At 44.0% G+C, this 15,552-nt stretch overlaps 1 protein-coding gene across 3 annotated transcripts in view; it reads left to right on the top strand.

Annotated features, from left to right (window-relative positions):
- PTCH1 (patched 1) overlaps positions 1–15,552 on the top strand; it is an 82,373-nt gene that overhangs the window by 27,932 nt on the left and 38,889 nt on the right. For 2 of the 3 annotated variants that reach the window (XM_006167822.2, XM_027768004.1), the window contains 7 exons: positions 5,783–5,972; positions 10,402–10,471; positions 10,579–10,670; positions 12,595–12,793; positions 13,092–13,213; positions 14,021–14,168; positions 14,993–15,124. In XM_006167822.2, coding sequence (XP_006167884.1) covers positions 5,783–5,972; positions 10,402–10,471; positions 10,579–10,670; positions 12,595–12,793; positions 13,092–13,213; positions 14,021–14,168; positions 14,993–15,124 — 953 coding nt within the window. Of the gene's footprint in view, positions 1–5,782; positions 5,973–10,401; positions 10,472–10,578; positions 10,671–11,105; positions 11,195–12,594; positions 12,794–13,091; positions 13,214–14,020; positions 14,169–14,992; positions 15,125–15,552 lie in introns of those variants that run through there. The other variant, XM_014583930.1, reaches the window with a different exon arrangement.

Raw genomic sequence — 15,552 nt, 5'->3', positions numbered from 1 at the left:
GACTTGGGGGGGCGGGGTGTTCTCTGTGACCTGGTCGGCTAAGATTGGCTCCCCTGGAGACTAGAAGGAAAATGGGGCCCATCCACTGTGGCTTTCTTGGAAACAATTGTCTGTCCTCAAGTGGCAGTGAAAAATCTCAGGAGCAAAATTGTTGACCTCGAAATAAGATGACCATTCTTATCCTGTGTTATACCTTCATGCATTCCAAAAGTTCTGGCTATGAACTTAACGTCACCTACTGTATGAAATTTGGCACTTTCAGACTACTTCTTCCTGCTGTACTCGGTTCTCAGCTGGCACTCAAAAGCCATGAGACAGACACTCCAGGTAGTTCAAAGGGTCACTTCTGCCTTGGGTAAGTCACCCAAACTCTACAGCTGCATTTCCTCCTGCAAAGTAAGAGTGATGGTGTATGCTCTGTGGGTAGAGGTTTAGGAACCTTTATATACACTGTGGGTTAATCCTCATCCCACATAGGAAAAAAAAAAAAAACAAAAACCTTTTTAGAGGTTTTTGTCATAGGTCACATGCATTCACCAGCAGGAAAAGGAGAGGAGGACAGTGAAAGGGAAAATGAGAAATCGCCACCGGGGGTAATGACCATGCCGCAATCCCTTCTCCTACATTCCCTTCCTGGGATCTCGGGCATGCATGCACACGCACCTGGCATTATTTTCAAACCATCAGGTCTGGGACTGAAACCATGATCAGCCATGTGGGAGTCCAGTGACTTAACCACTGCAACGTCTACTGGTCTCCCCAATGGCATTCTTTTAAAAATAATTATTTAGTTTTATTTATTCATTCAATAGCATTTTTATCTTCATTTTACAGGGAGGGTTACTAAAGCTCAACTGTTTTAGGGATTTGTTACAAATGTCCCTGCCGTAAGTGGCAGTGCTAGATGCCTGGGTCCTCTGGGCCCCCTTCTCATCTCTTGTCCAGTACAGCTGTCCCCAACCCTCAGTGATGATCAAAGTATTCTAAATAAGTAAATAAAGTATTAAAGGACTTTGCAGTTGGGAAGCACCACACAAGTATAAAAAAGATTTCCTTGTTTCTGAGGATCCTGCTTTCCTACCACTTTTTTCAAAGTGGTAGATCTGACTTTGTTAAAGGTCTTTTGTTTGGGGGACAAAGAGGGAGAAGACCACAGAAGATTTCAGGATATGATGGAAATGCATAATATTTTTGCAGTAAGTTTGATTTGAATTCAAATCCCTGCTCAGTAGCTTCCACTTTTTGTTACATAGATGTCTTGAATTATACATGTTCATTGCAGAAAAATTAAGAAATAAACACACAATAATGGAAGCAAATAAATACTATTCATACACCAATACACAGCAATCAGAGCGATAGCCTGGTTTTCTTTCTACATAGCAATACTGGATTTTTTTTTTTTTTTGGTTCATTCTGTTCAGTAGTTATTTTTCTCTGCAGTATGTCATGAACATGGGGTTATTTTTAAAATATGTAAGAAGGACTTTGACCTTGTGGAAAAGGGAGAAAGTCATGTTCTCCCAGACCATGACTGTAATTTTAATCATCTAAAATGAGTTCTGTGGGACTTCCCGAGAGCAAAGCTTCACACCCCCGGCTGATAAGGAAGACAGCTTTGGGCTGTCATTCAGTGGTGATTTAGGATAGGCATTGGCTCGGGCAGCCAAAGTCAGGCTCATCCATAAAATTGCTCTGTCTGGAGGACTGTTTCTGGCAGCTTATTCTAGAACTGGTGGGTGAAGACCGATGTAGGGGCACGTGAGTGCTGTGCACCTTGATGACACAGGTATACTGGAGGAGCTGAGCCCACCAGTGCAAGCAGGCGAAGCACACGTTCATTATGGTCTCAACCCAGCACCAGCCACACTTGCCTCCTTCCTCTCCCTGCAGCAAGACAAACCTTGGGCCTTTGCACTTAACGACCCCTCTGTGCGGAACAGTGTTCCCCCAACCCCCGGCCTTCCAGGTCATAAAATTACCTTACTGGCTCACTGGCCCATTGCAGAATGGATGGCAGCTAAACGTAATTGAAGTTATTGAATCCTTCTGCAAAGATATCCATACTTGGCTAGTAGAAGATGAGATGTTAGGTAAAATATGACCCATATAATATGTAAGAACAAAATGGATCTAAGAGTGCTCATGGGCAGGGTACTAGCATAGGAGGCTGAGGAAATTCTAGTCACTTGGTCAACTGTGAACCATATAGTCTTGGTCGAAATTGGTTGTTCCATCGGTGGAATATTTGCATTTATGACTAGAGCAGAGATGGAAAGAACAAAAAGATCCAATTCCAAAGACATGATAAATATAGTTATTAAAATACATGTATTTATTTAAATGTACTGAATGGCAATATGGAGATTTGAAGTACTTTTTTAAAAACTTATTTAATTTTATTATTACTGTTGTTATTTTTAATTTGCTATAAGGAACATCCACTCAGCAAAGAGAAAGAGGGAGAGGGAGAAAGCAAGCCTCCTGGCCTGGGACTCAAACTGCGGTTGTCTAAGTGGGAGTCCAGTGCCTTAGCCACCATGCCACCGGCTGTTCCTACTCCTGGAGTACTTTTGTATCTTGTATTGAAAATGCCAGTGATAAAATAATCCATTATGAGCTTGGTCTGAAAGAGTTTGGAATTTTGTGTGCACCATCTCTTGTGTGGTCTCTGTTGCTTTGTGAGTGTCTGGGCGGGGCTGGGGGTGGAGTCCTGCAGAGCAAAGGCTATCTATGCTTGGGCAGTTCCAGCAAAAGTGGAGGAGGTGCGTGCTTTCTTGTTAGTGTTTATCTTCTGTTCTAAGTCACCTGACTTTTTGGACACGTGCACTTGATGGGGCCTGGTCATACGCAGTCCCTTGTCTTCCATCTCTCCCTCCCATCAGACCTTGGACAGGCGCACACGAGTGTTTCAAACCATGCAGTTGACGGAACCCAGCTCCCTTAACCGCCAGGCTGAAGGGCCAACCCAGACTTTGAGGCATCAATAAATGCAAAAGGATTTGCAACTTTGAAAGCAGAAGGAAAAAATTGTATGCCATGCCAGTGTTTCAGGAGGCAGGTAGAAAGGATTCATGGAGAATGCTGTTAAAAAAAAAATAAAAATTGCCAGCGGGTACATGTGCTTGCTGGCGTGAGAAAGAATGAGACAGTTTATAAGAGGGAACGTGAGAAAGCACCTCCCAATGGGGATAGCCATGCAGCAGTTCCGTTCTCCTCGTGGGATTTTGGGCACGCATACACATGCGCAGTGTGCTTTTCTTTTCTTTTTAGAGATATTTTTGCACTATAGGGTGTGTGTGCTCACCCGAGATAGAGACAGGCACTGATAAATTGCCCCCCCCCACCCCCCTGGCACACACCACAGTCCCTTCTCCATTCTTCTCATGAGATTTTGGGCACACAACACGTCTGGCATTGAGTTTTAAGCCACGGGTCTGGGACTTGAATCGGCATAACTACGTGAGAGTCCAGCGAAATAACCATTACGCCATCTGCTGGCCCCTCAGCATGCTTTTCAAGCCACAGGGCCCAGGACTCAAACCAGGAAGTCAGCATGTGTGATCCAGCTGCTTTAACACCACCATGCCACCAGCTGCCCCTGAGAATGCATACTATGAAAAAACTGTTTGGATTTCAAAAATTTTTTTTTCTTCTCGCATTTTGAGCCAGCAGGTGTCATGGTGGTTAAAGCACTGGCTGACCATGGTTTGATTCCCAGACCCAGTGGCTTTCAGATACCACCACGGGGGTTGTGTGTGTGTGTCTGTGTGCCAAAAATTCCAGGAGGAGAATGGAGAAGAGATTGTGGCAGGGACATCCCCCTAGGGAGAGTGATTTCTCACTTTCTCTCGCTGTCTCTGGGAGCACTCACCCTATGGCAAAAATCTTAGGAAAAAGCAAAGAAAAAGGAAAAAACTCATACTTTAATTCTACTTTTCCATGAACTTATAAAGTCCCCTTGCAAAAATGATTTCTAGGTTTGGCACTTTGGATGTGAGATCATAAAGAAGGAGGGATTGTGCTCCTTGATGTGCAGTTCGTCACTTTTTGGAAGTGACCTCTAGACTCATAAAACTGGCTTTTTGGCCTCCAACAGCTTCTCCATCTCTGGAGGACACCGATAGAACTAAATTCAGGCCTAAATTCAGACCCGAGTTAATTGGCTGAAGTCCTTATTTCAGACAAGACCTTGCCTGCAGGCAGCTTTAGTTCAGCCTCCAGAAAAGTAAATGCATTATGTAAATGCTTCCTCTGTTGCAAGTACTTCCCCGGTGTTTTCCTGTGGTCTTTCTTTCACTTCAAATTGATTGCAAGGCGCTCTGCAGTTCCCAGTGGCATTTGGCCCTCCACAATTCCCGGTGGCATTTGTGAAAGTGTTCTGCACACAGGCGTCCTTATTAACTAACTGTTGCAGGCCTCCCTGCCTCCCTTACCCACACACAGCGTTAGGGCACACCTCACAGAGCTCCCCGGTGGCCTTGGCGTCTGCGTGAACCTGCACAGAAGGTCCTGCCAGTCTGTGAATCTGCACTAGTTTTCCTAATGAGGGCATTATTTGCTTTTTAGCATGCCCCCTTGTTTATAAAATATGCCAAGAGAACTAAACAACCCGCTGTTCTCAGTCCTTATTTACTTGCCCAAACCAAATGTTTATGTCCTTGAATACTAAACTGGAAGAAAAAGGATTCCTCCTCGTGGGAAAGCTGCGATCACCGAGTTCTTTCTAAACTATAGCTGGAGCCTGCTTTTCTGTAAAATTCAGCTTATCAGTAATTTTAGGAACCCCTCCTTTGCCCTGGAGTTGGGAGCTGAGGGCTGGATGTAGGTAGGGCTCTTTCTGTCACTGCAGTCCGGAGAGATACCACCCAGCTCAGGTGCAGCTTTCTGACCTTGGCTTGCTCTAAAACCATAATTGCATCTAACTGTTGAGCCTGAGGAAGAGCAAAAACACAGTTTGTAACCATGTCCTGGCTTCCAGCTTGCCCGGCTTTGGCCGTCCTGCTGGACAGCTGGTTTGGTGCTTGGTCCAGCACTGCTCAGCCTCCGCAGCAGCTTCAGGAGCACCTGGGGAGTTTCCAGGACACAGGCTGCCCGCCCCCAGGTGACTCAGGACCTGGCACCTGTGTTTTCTGGAAGCTGACCAGGGGAGTTGAAGGAACCAGGTTCTAGGCACTGCGGGTGATAGCCCTAGTTGATAACGGTTTTATTCTCCCCACTGGGGTTTCCCCCGTGCATCTGACTTGAATCATAGTATTTATCTTCTGGCAAGCTTTGTGTTGAACACACACTTGCCACCTTTCCTTGTTTCTTTTCGCAGGGAGGAGAAACATTTCCTTGTTACCTTTGCCAGATGACTTAGGAGAAGAGTGTAAATTGAAGCCATTTATCTTGAAATGTGCTGTAAGGGGCACATTGTTTATACAAGTGAAAGAAATTGTAACTGGGTTATTTGGTCTGGTCTGCAAGGAAAAGGTGTCTCAAGTTTTCCTTTCCCTCCCCCATTCATACACTTGGCATGTTGGCTAGAAAGTGCACAGAGCACCCATCTATTTGGTGGGCACACATGACCTGCAGGACAGCGTGAACCAGCTTAGCTGGTGTTTGTTATACATTCATTGTTGAAGTTCGCATTGCCGTTAAGAACGAGGGAAAGTCACCCTTGAAACTTCAGTTTCATGACCACAGTCCCTTCACTGTGTTCCCCTTGGCCTACTCGCAGTTAGAACGGAGGTAGGCAGTGATTTTGCTGTTCTAATTGAAACCTGTACATGTTTGTCAGTTGGTGGACGAGTAAGTCGTGAGTTAAATTATACTCGCCAGAAGATTGGAGAGGAGGCTATGTTTAATCCTCAACTCATGATACAGACTCCGAAAGAAGAAGACGCTAATGTCCTGACCACTGAAGCCCTCCTCCAACATTTGGACTCGGCGCTCCAGGCCAGCCGCGTGCATGTATACATGTACAACAGGTAAGCCAGCCACGCCCACGTGCCTGTGTGCAGCAGGTCAGGTGTAGGAAGAGGATGTCCGAGCCAGAGAGACAGCCCCAGCAGGGTCCTGCCACCCTGATCTTCCCTCAGCCTCAGCCAGCCCCAGAGCATGGGTACACACGAGTGCCCAGTGTACTCAGGGAGGTCTCTGAATAGGAACCCACAACCTTTCCAGGTGGGTTGGCATCATAGCATCACTGTGCTTCACCACTACACATCTGTCTGACCCACCAGGCGCCTTTCTTCCAGTAAATACAGAGGCCCTTCACAAATTTCATGGAAAAATAGAATAAAAGTACAGGTTTATTTTGGTGCAAAGAAGATTTTGAAACCCATGCCCAGTTTTTCATAATGCATTCTTTCCGTGGACTTTCTGAAGAGCCCTCACAAGGTTGTCTTGGAAACGCATCTGGAGGTATTAGTTCAAATACTTGTTTGGGCTTTCCGCCCCCTCCCTTTATCCAGGGGTGGGTGTGAAGGGAGACAGAGGTAGTTTTGACAGGGTCTCAGTATGTCTGAATTCTCCTACTGTAGCCTCCCAGTTAACTAAGATTACAGGTGTGCTCAGGAACCAAACCCAGGCCTCCCATGTAGCTTCCAGCCTCCTAAGCAGTCTCTCTGCCTCTGCACCATCCCAGCTGGGCCTCACATAGCTTTTGAATGAGATCATGCATTCTCATCTTGATTTGTTTCTCGAGTTTGGTAACAAAACTAGTAGCTTACTCTATAATGTATTTTCAATAAGGATCTTGGCACTGTCCCCAAATGAGTGTGATCCTGATCCATGTGGGTGGCTCCACATCCAAGCCATGTGATGTTTCATCGCTTGCTGTGTTTTTATTCCCCAGTTCACATCCACAGACTTCCCTGAGTTCACAGGGTCTATGTATGCCCAGAATCTTCAGCTGGCTGAGGTGGGGGTGGGGGCTGGATCGGGGTGGCAAGACCCAAATAGAATCGTTTGTTAACATTGTTAGTTATGTTTACTGCTTAAGATATTTTTGGAGCAGTAACATTTTGTATTTATTGTTTCTTTGTACAGTTTTTTTGTTTGTTTTTGCTATAGGGCATGTGCACTCACTAGAGAGACAAACAGAAAGTGAGAAATCAACTCCCAGGAAGGATGGCCACACTGCAGTCTTCTCCTCTTAGGTTCTTAGGCACACATACACACACGTGATCATTAGCATTTTAAGCCCCTGGGTCCAGGACTTGAACTGCGGTCTACTACATGGTAGTCGTATAACCTTTACACTATCTGCTGATTCCAGCAGTTACATTTTGAATGGCCTTTAGTCAGCTATAGACAATGCAAAAAAAGAGATTAAAAAAGGGAGTTCTTTCTTTCTTTGTATTCAGAATCATTGTTTTTGTCTTAAATACTGTAGGGGTTGAGCCACTGTGGGAGTTCTTCCTGAAGGCTGCCTAAAGTGCATTCACACACTTTTGTTTTTTTAGGTTTTTGCCATAGGGCACTTGAGAGAGAGAGAGAGAGAGAGAGAGAGAAATCACTCCCAAGGGGATGGCCACACTGTAGTCCCTTCTCTGTTCTCCTGTCAGGATTTTGGGCATGCATGCACACATTTCTGGCATGATTTCCAAGCTGCGTGTCTGGGAGTCAAACTATGGTCAGCCATGTGGCAGTCCAGTGAGCACCTCTGTGGGTAGAGGAAATGACTAGGAAGACATCCAAATCAAAACTCATGGTCCTTTTTCTTTCTTTTTTATTTTTTAAAATATAATTTTATTCATCATCATTATTCATTTTTCCATTGGACCACAGAGCAACAGAGAGAGAGAGAGAGAGAAAAAGCAAGCCACCAAGTCCAGGACTTGAACCATGGTCAGCCATGTGGGAGTCCAGGGCCTTAACCACTATGCCACCTGCCCTCCTTTGCTTAGTATCTAAACAGTAATTTTAGGGCAGGGGCCACATCTCCCATGGTTCCCCTGTCATTTAGGACAATTGACTGACTAAATGTCTGTTGGAGGTTGCCATCACGGAACCCCATCTCCTGGCCTCCACTGAGTTGCTTCACTTAGCCCCACCCTCTCCCCTAGCAAGGCTGAGAAGCCAATATATTTTTCTCTATTGAGGTGAGGCAATGAGAGAGTGTGGACATTTTCAATAGCCAGGGAGAATCAGAGAAGAGAATAAAATTAAGATCTATGGAAACCAGCAGTTAGTGTAATGGCTATGTCGCTGGACTCCCACGTAGTCGACCGCAGTTCGCGTCCTGGACCCAGTGGCTTAGAACTCACGCCGGGCGCGTGTGCATGCGTGCCCAAGATCCCGAGAGGAGAATGGAGGAAAAGGGATTGCGGCGTGACCATCCCCCCTGGGGGGTGATTTCTTGCTTTCTGTCTCTATGTCTCTCTCTGTCTGTCTGGCGAGCGAGCGCTTGTGCCCTATAGCAAAAACCTCTCCAAAAAAAATAAGAGAAAGATCTGTACTGGTCCTTGCATGAACCTCTACTCCATGTGGACTTAACCTGAGTTGGCTGAGGACCCCTCCAAACCCAAGACCGTAGCTTTGGCTTGCTCTGTGTCCTGGTCTGCAGATGAGCTTTTGTGATCATGTGTGTTCTTGTCTCTTAGGAGGTTCCCAGAGCAAGATCAGATGCATATAAAAGGGGTTTAAAAATATAAGATGTTTTGGGGACCAGGAGGTGGCATGGTGGTTAAGGCGCTGGACACGCCCTTAACATGGCCAACCATGGTGCAAGTCCCAGACCTGGTGACTTACTTTCTCGCTCTCCCCTTGTCTCTGTCTCTCTCTGGTCAAATGAAAATATGTAAATGAATACATAAAATTAAATAAATAATTCTTTAAGAAAGATAAGATGTTTTAATTACCTTCTTCAACCTCCCAGCATTTTTCTTGCATTCCTGGTCTGTAAAGAGTACTGAGGAAGATTCGTAAGTGAAAGCCTTATGAGAAGTCTGAAAGTGGGTGTCCTAGGACCGCCATAAGCACGCCTGACCTGCTTAACATACGGGGGGTCCCTACTTTGAGGACATACAAGGATTTCACACTCTTTTTAAACTGAGGGAGATTCAGAAGAAATGTAGGCATCAGAATGAACTTGAAAGAACGTGTCATTCAACCCTTCCCATTCTTTTCAGGAGAGAAAGGTGGGAATTGGGCTGATGAGTTGAGTTGTGCAAGTTCCTGCTGTAAGTAAGGATGGAGCCAGGTAACGTGCAGTCAGTGCCCTTCTCAAGCAAGTATTCCGAGCTAGTTAACGGAGTGATAGTAACTGAGAACCTACCTATGCTGGCCAATGCATAAATAGTGATGTTATGTGGAATTAAAATACGTGGATGGGCGAGCCTGTAGGCAGATCTGTGGAAAGGAGGATGGATGGGTAACTTAGGCCCCATTCTCAGAGAGAGGAGAACCATCAGTATGCATAGGATGTCACCATGGCAGGTGTCCAAGGAGATCTGACCGACCAGTTCCCCAGAGTCTAGAGAAGGAGGTCACTTTCAACAGCACTGGTCAGAGAAAGCTTAGTGAGAGGGTGGCATTTCAACAGGATGCTGAGAGACAGATGAGAAGGTTGTGGGAAGAGATACAGAGACAGGGCAAAGTCCAGAAAACTTTTGGTGAAAACAGGCCTCCCATAGGAGCCCAATGAAATAAAGTAGCTCGGGGGAAGTTTTTATGTTTTCATATTTTTCTTCTCTTGGATTTCCCTTCCCCATTCTTTCCATATTGCCTCTTTTTTCTTTTTCTCTTTTCTTTCTTCCTGAGTCAGACTTAATCTCCTTAATACACACTTGGGGAAGCATGGGCTTACTATAGCATTCTTCTCCAGATAGTAAAACTCTGAATGAATTCCTGCTCTGTAGACTCTGATACCCTTTCCATGAGACAAGAATAGAAGAGATTATAAGGGTTGTTTGTAACATTCATGGGTAAGAGCAAGAACGTTCGTTTTGAAAATCACCTATTAATAAGTACATTTACTTGCCAGTAAGAAAGGTCATATTATTTCCCTACCAGAATATAGGTCAATACATTATAAACCTAATTTAGTCCCTGCTTATTTTGAATTTGTGATAATTCAGCTGGACTGCCCTGAAGTTGTTTAATGTATGTAGAAAAGCAGATTAATGGTGTAAACAAGATTATTGGGAGAACACTTAAGAAAACAAGACTTTTCAAGTACTTTGGTAGCATTCATTTACATAAACACCCCACATGTTAATTACAATGGAGTATTATCTATTCATGAAAGCCAGCTTGCTGGGTCTCTGCTTGGCAAAAGCACCACTCGTTTTGACAGATGCTTTTAAAAGTGATCAAAATCAGGGTTCTATTCATATGTTCTGTCCTTCTGATTTTGTACTAATTTCCTTAACTTGGATGAGAAATTTTTGTCTCTGCTTTTTATTTTAATAGGCAATGGAAATTGGAACATTTGTGTTACAAATCAGGAGAACTTATCACAGAAACAGGTTATATGGATCAGGTATTTTTTTTTCTTGTTTGCAAAAATGTCCCCGAAATGTCCCTCAAATGCCCCGGTGGCATGTGTTTGGAGCCTAATGCACAGCCTCCTCTTTTTCACTTTTGCAGATAATAGAATATCTTTACCCTTGTCTAATTATTACACCTTTGGACTGCTTCTGGGAAGGAGCGAAGTTGCAATCTGGGACCGCATACCTCCTGTAAGTGTGTGTTTTCAGGTATCTGATTGCTAAACTCCAGGACTGATGTTGCTTGGCATTGTTTATTCTGTTTCAGTTTGGAACAAGAAATAAAAACAGGGAAATTCCATGTGCACTTTTGAGTGAATAGTGGGGCAGAGGGGATTTGAGTAGCATGTTTTTCCTCTTTTCCAAAAAAAAAAAAAAAAGTTCTGTAGGCATCATTAAATTTCATTCACTTTTACCCACCTATTTATATGCAAATAAAATGCAAATTAGCGCAGGGTATGTGTGATTTTTAACTCTTTAAAATGTTTGTAGTTGTGCAGATCTGGCACTTATACCTTTAACTTATTGTTTTAAGGAAAGAATTTATTAATGGGTGCATGTCAGAAGGAAATCTTTTGAGTGTTTGGAGCCTAATGCACAGCCTCCTCTTTTTCACTTTTGCAGATAATAGAATATCTTTACCCTTGTCTAATTATTACACCTTTGGACTGCTTCTGGGAAGGAGCGAAGTTGCAATCTGGGACCGCATACCTCCTGTAAGTGTGTGTTTTCAGGTATCTGATTGCTAAACTCCAGGACTGATGTTGCTTGGCATTGTTTATTCTGTTTCAGTTTGGAACAAGAAATAAAAACAGGGAAATTCCATGTGCACTTTTGAGTGAATAGTGGGGCAGAGGGGATTTGAGTAGCATGTTTTTCCTCTTTTCCAAAAAAAAAAAAAAAAGTTCTGTAGGCATCATTAAATTTCATTCACTTTTACCCACCTATTTATATGCAAATAAAATGCAAATTAGCGCAGGGTATGTGTGATTTTTAACTCTTTAAAATGTTTGTAGTTGTGCAGATCTGGCACTTATACCTTTAACTTATTGTTTTAAGGAAAGAATTTATTAATGGGTGCATGTCAGAAGGAAATCTTTTGAAGTTAAAGTTCAAGATCTTCCTGTGAAGTAAAAATGCTAACACTTCTTTGGATCACGTTAATGCTATGTAAGAGGGAAATCTGCTATCTCTGAATGCCATTGGTAGGGATGTTTCACAGTTTAGCAGTTAGATATTAAATATGCTGCATCATTGAGACCATAATTGTTAATCAGTGTAGACATTTTCAGTTAATTATGCGAGAGGTAGTGCTCGGGTTATTCTTTCTGTCCTGGCTTGCACATCTCTGCGAAAGCAATTTGCAGTGGCCACGGCCTGACCTTCAGTGTACAGTTTAAGATGGGAAATAAGGGGTTTTGTGTTTTCTGGTTGGGAGATTCTGAATAATGACTTCAGCCTGGTTAAGCAGCTACAGTGTGGTTTGAACCACATAACAGGCAGCCAAAAGCCTTTCTGGTCTGTCAACAGCACAAATTCAAAAGTGAGTGTGGGGGAAGTGGCAGTGATGGTGGTGATGGCAGAGGCTGCAGGGGGCTTGCCCACGATTGTCAGGCTGTCAGAGAGGGCTCATAAGCATGGATTGTTAAAGGTAACAGAGATCAAATATTTTGATTGATGGCATTTGCAAAACATTTATCGGGCTGGCAAGTGCTAATTTGATCTTGTGATTTCCTTTTTTTGTTGTTTTAAATTTGAGATCTCAGTCTCGTGCTTAGAAGCCTCTATTGGCTAATTATGTTTTTAGATATTAAATAATAGGGGCAATTCAAGGTACTTTGGTGCCTGCAATCTTTGGCCATGAGTTATTTTTCTGAGTTGAATTTGCATATAGATATACTAGAAACAAGCATTTCTTTTTTTACCCCCCCTTTTTTTTTCAATATACTGGAAAATAGCATTTGCTTTTTTCTTCCCCCCCCCTTCACGCCAGGGTCCTAGAATTGCAGTGTTACCAAAAATCCCCCTGCAATACAAACGCAATATATGCAAGCTTGTTTTTTTGCTGAGTTTGGAAGCTTCTCTTCATGATCTCGTTTCCTAATTTCTTTCGCAGAGGTAAACCTCCTTTGCGGTGGACAAACTTTGACCCTTTGGAATTCCTAGAAGAGTTAAAGAAAATAAACTATCAAGTGGACAGCTGGGAGGAAATGCTGAATAAGGCTGAAGTTGGTCATGGTTACATGGATCGTCCCTGCCTCAACCCGGCTGATCCAGACTGCCCTGCCACGGCCCCCAACAAAAATTCAACCAAAGTGAGCATGTTCACTGAGTCTTCAAGGAAGGGGCCTGGAGAAAAGTTATTTGTTTCGGTTTCTGGTTCTCTTGATTATTTTCATTTGGAAGATTTCACTCTCCACCACCTTTTCTGTCTATAGAGCTGAGTTTGTTTATTGAGCTAAATTTTGCTGTAAGATTTGCCATTTGCCTCTCATTAGCCTTGTATATTAATGTTCTCTCTGAAACAAACAAGCCCTTAATGTACTGGATGTTAACAAGGCATGTGACCTGCCTACTAATTCCCGTAATTATGTGGCTGTCTTTTTATTTTAGCCTCTTGATATGGCCCTTGTTCTGAATGGTGGATGTCATGGATTATCCAGAAAGTATATGCACTGGCAGGAGGAACTGATTGTGGGTGGCACAGTGAAGAACAGCACTGGAAAACTTGTCAGGTAATTCAGCACACAGAGTAAAATTCAAGCCGTCTATTTTGCCTCTTTTCCTCAAAAACCACTTCCCTTCTGACATCTGCAAGTGTATTTGTATTACTACTTAACTGTTATCCTAGCTAGCCGTCTGGTGTAATCGAATATTAGGAAATATTAGCAGACCAGGTGGGCTTGAAAAAGCACCTTGTGAGGAATTTCCCAAGAATGGATTTGTAGTTTTCATCAAGACTGTAATGGTTAACTTCAGGATTTTAGAAGATCTGCCTCTTCTCTGTACAGTAGACCAGGGACACTGGTCACAGTGGATGGCATTGAAATGATGTGAGCGAAAACAACGTCACCCACTGAAAAAGACCGAGAGCCCAAAGGCTAAATGAGAGTTAACCTTTGTGTATTTGAGTCTCTGGTCACGCAAGTGCTAGGCATTTCATCCGAGAGCTCTCCCCCAGAAACATGGTTGTCTGGGCTTTCTGCACAGCAAGTGTGTACTACCCAGCCTGGAATATATTTGGTCAGGCTGTCTACTCTTCTACCCTTCCTGTTCCATGGACCAGAAACTGAGAAAGGAAATTGCCTATTAATTTAATTTGGGGGATATCTGTTAAAGGTTTGTAAGGTTACACCTTTAATATGGTACATCAATCTATTAAATAAAATAACTGTCCTGGTCCTGTTTGAGTGGAAACATGTGCTCACATAGAAGGAAGGAATTGTCACGAGTGAGTTGGGGCCCCCCTTGGGACTTGCTGTGGTAAAAACTGCTTGCTAGGGATACTGATACGCCTTCCCACTCCCTTCAACCCATCCCAGTGCCCACGCCCTGCAGACCATGTTCCAGTTAATGACTCCCAAGCAGATGTACGAGCACTTCAAGGGGTACGAGTATGTCTCGCATATCAACTGGAACGAGGACAAAGCAGCGGCCATCTTGGAGGCGTGGCAGAGGACCTACGTGGAGGTAACCCACCTTCGAATCTGGGTACAGACCCTCCAGTTACTCCACCTTTCCTTTTCACCATTATCGAAAACCTTTTTCCCATTCGATGTATTTTCAAAATCGTCATTCTGAGATCTTGATGGTTTGAAAATGGGTTTTCTTTTCCTTGATACTGCAAATCTGAGGATAATATTGACAAGATGCTCATTCTAGTTGGGATGCCCTAAAACATGTTTAGTAACCAATTGGGAAACCCAGAGCTAAGTCATAAGAGTGTTTAAAAAAACACTTGCTTAGCCTTAGAGAAGGTGTCTGGAAAGCATTAGCAAAGCATAGAATCTGTTCACAGCTGCAGGCCCCTTGGTCAGGCCATGTGACAAGAGCTGGCCTTTGTTTCCCAAGCAGTGACCTCTCCTGAGCTGCATGTGACCTTTGAAAAGTGGCCAGCAAATGGGAGGTGTGTGGGGGGAGCAGTCGGTGTGGAGTGCCTGTAAGAATAAGCTGTTTTGGACTGGGGAGAACTGATGGGACTGCAAATCAGTGGTAGAATTATCGACAGGAACATAGCAGCCTGAGACTTGGAGCAAATGAGGTCTCAGAGTGAACTCATTACATCTGTACGCCAAAGTACCCATTCTTTGTGATTAGCCCTCGTTGTCCTAAACCCAGGGCTGTTTCATGGTAGCTAATCCCCTCCCGCCACCTGAATTGTGTAGAATTTTTTTTCCCTAATGCATCAAAATAAAAAAGTAGAGGTGGGGAGAAGTGTGTCTTGGGCCTGTGCTGTCAAAACTTGGTGTAGCTTTGATTCCACTGGGGAGCTGAGCCTTACGTTGTGGCCACAGGTGGTTCATCAAAGTGTTGCCCAGAACTCTACCCAGAAGGTGCTTTCCTTCACCACGACAACCCTGGACGACATCCTGAAATCCTTCTCTGATGTCAGCGTCATCCGGGTGGCCAGCGGCTACTTACTGATGGTGAGGATCTGCTCGGGGCTCCTGGTGGGCTGGGTTGAATTGGGATTTTTAGACTGACCTCTCCATGACCGCTCCTGCTTTGTAACTGCTCTTAACCTACACTGCATCTGAGGCAGAGAGAGCTCCGCTTCATTACGGTTGGAAAGGTGGTCGTGTAGAAGGTTTTTCCCCATTCGCAGTTGGTCCATCTCAGACACATATCATTTTGTGTGATGGCTGTAATGTAGTTTGGTGGTTGTTGAATTTCATAAGTTGAGCCTTTTGATTTGGGGTGATGGGTGGGAGAAAACATTAGAATCATTCCACATTCTAATGTTTGGCTTTTGATTTGTGTCTCCCCCTCAAACCCCCACTTTTTTCTCTTCTCCAATGTCCCTTCCTCCCTCCCCCCCCCCCCCCTTTTCGTTCTTCGCCCTTGCTCCCTCTGT

The sequence above is a fragment of the Tupaia chinensis genome, unplaced genomic scaffold, assembly GCF_000334495.1.
Source record: "Tupaia chinensis unplaced genomic scaffold, TupChi_1.0 Scaffold145148_1, whole genome shotgun sequence".
NCBI classification, from domain to species: Eukaryota; Metazoa; Chordata; class Mammalia; order Scandentia; family Tupaiidae; genus Tupaia; species Tupaia belangeri.
The sequence above is the reverse complement of the archived record's forward strand: the minus strand, read 5'-3'. Positions and strand labels throughout refer to the sequence as shown.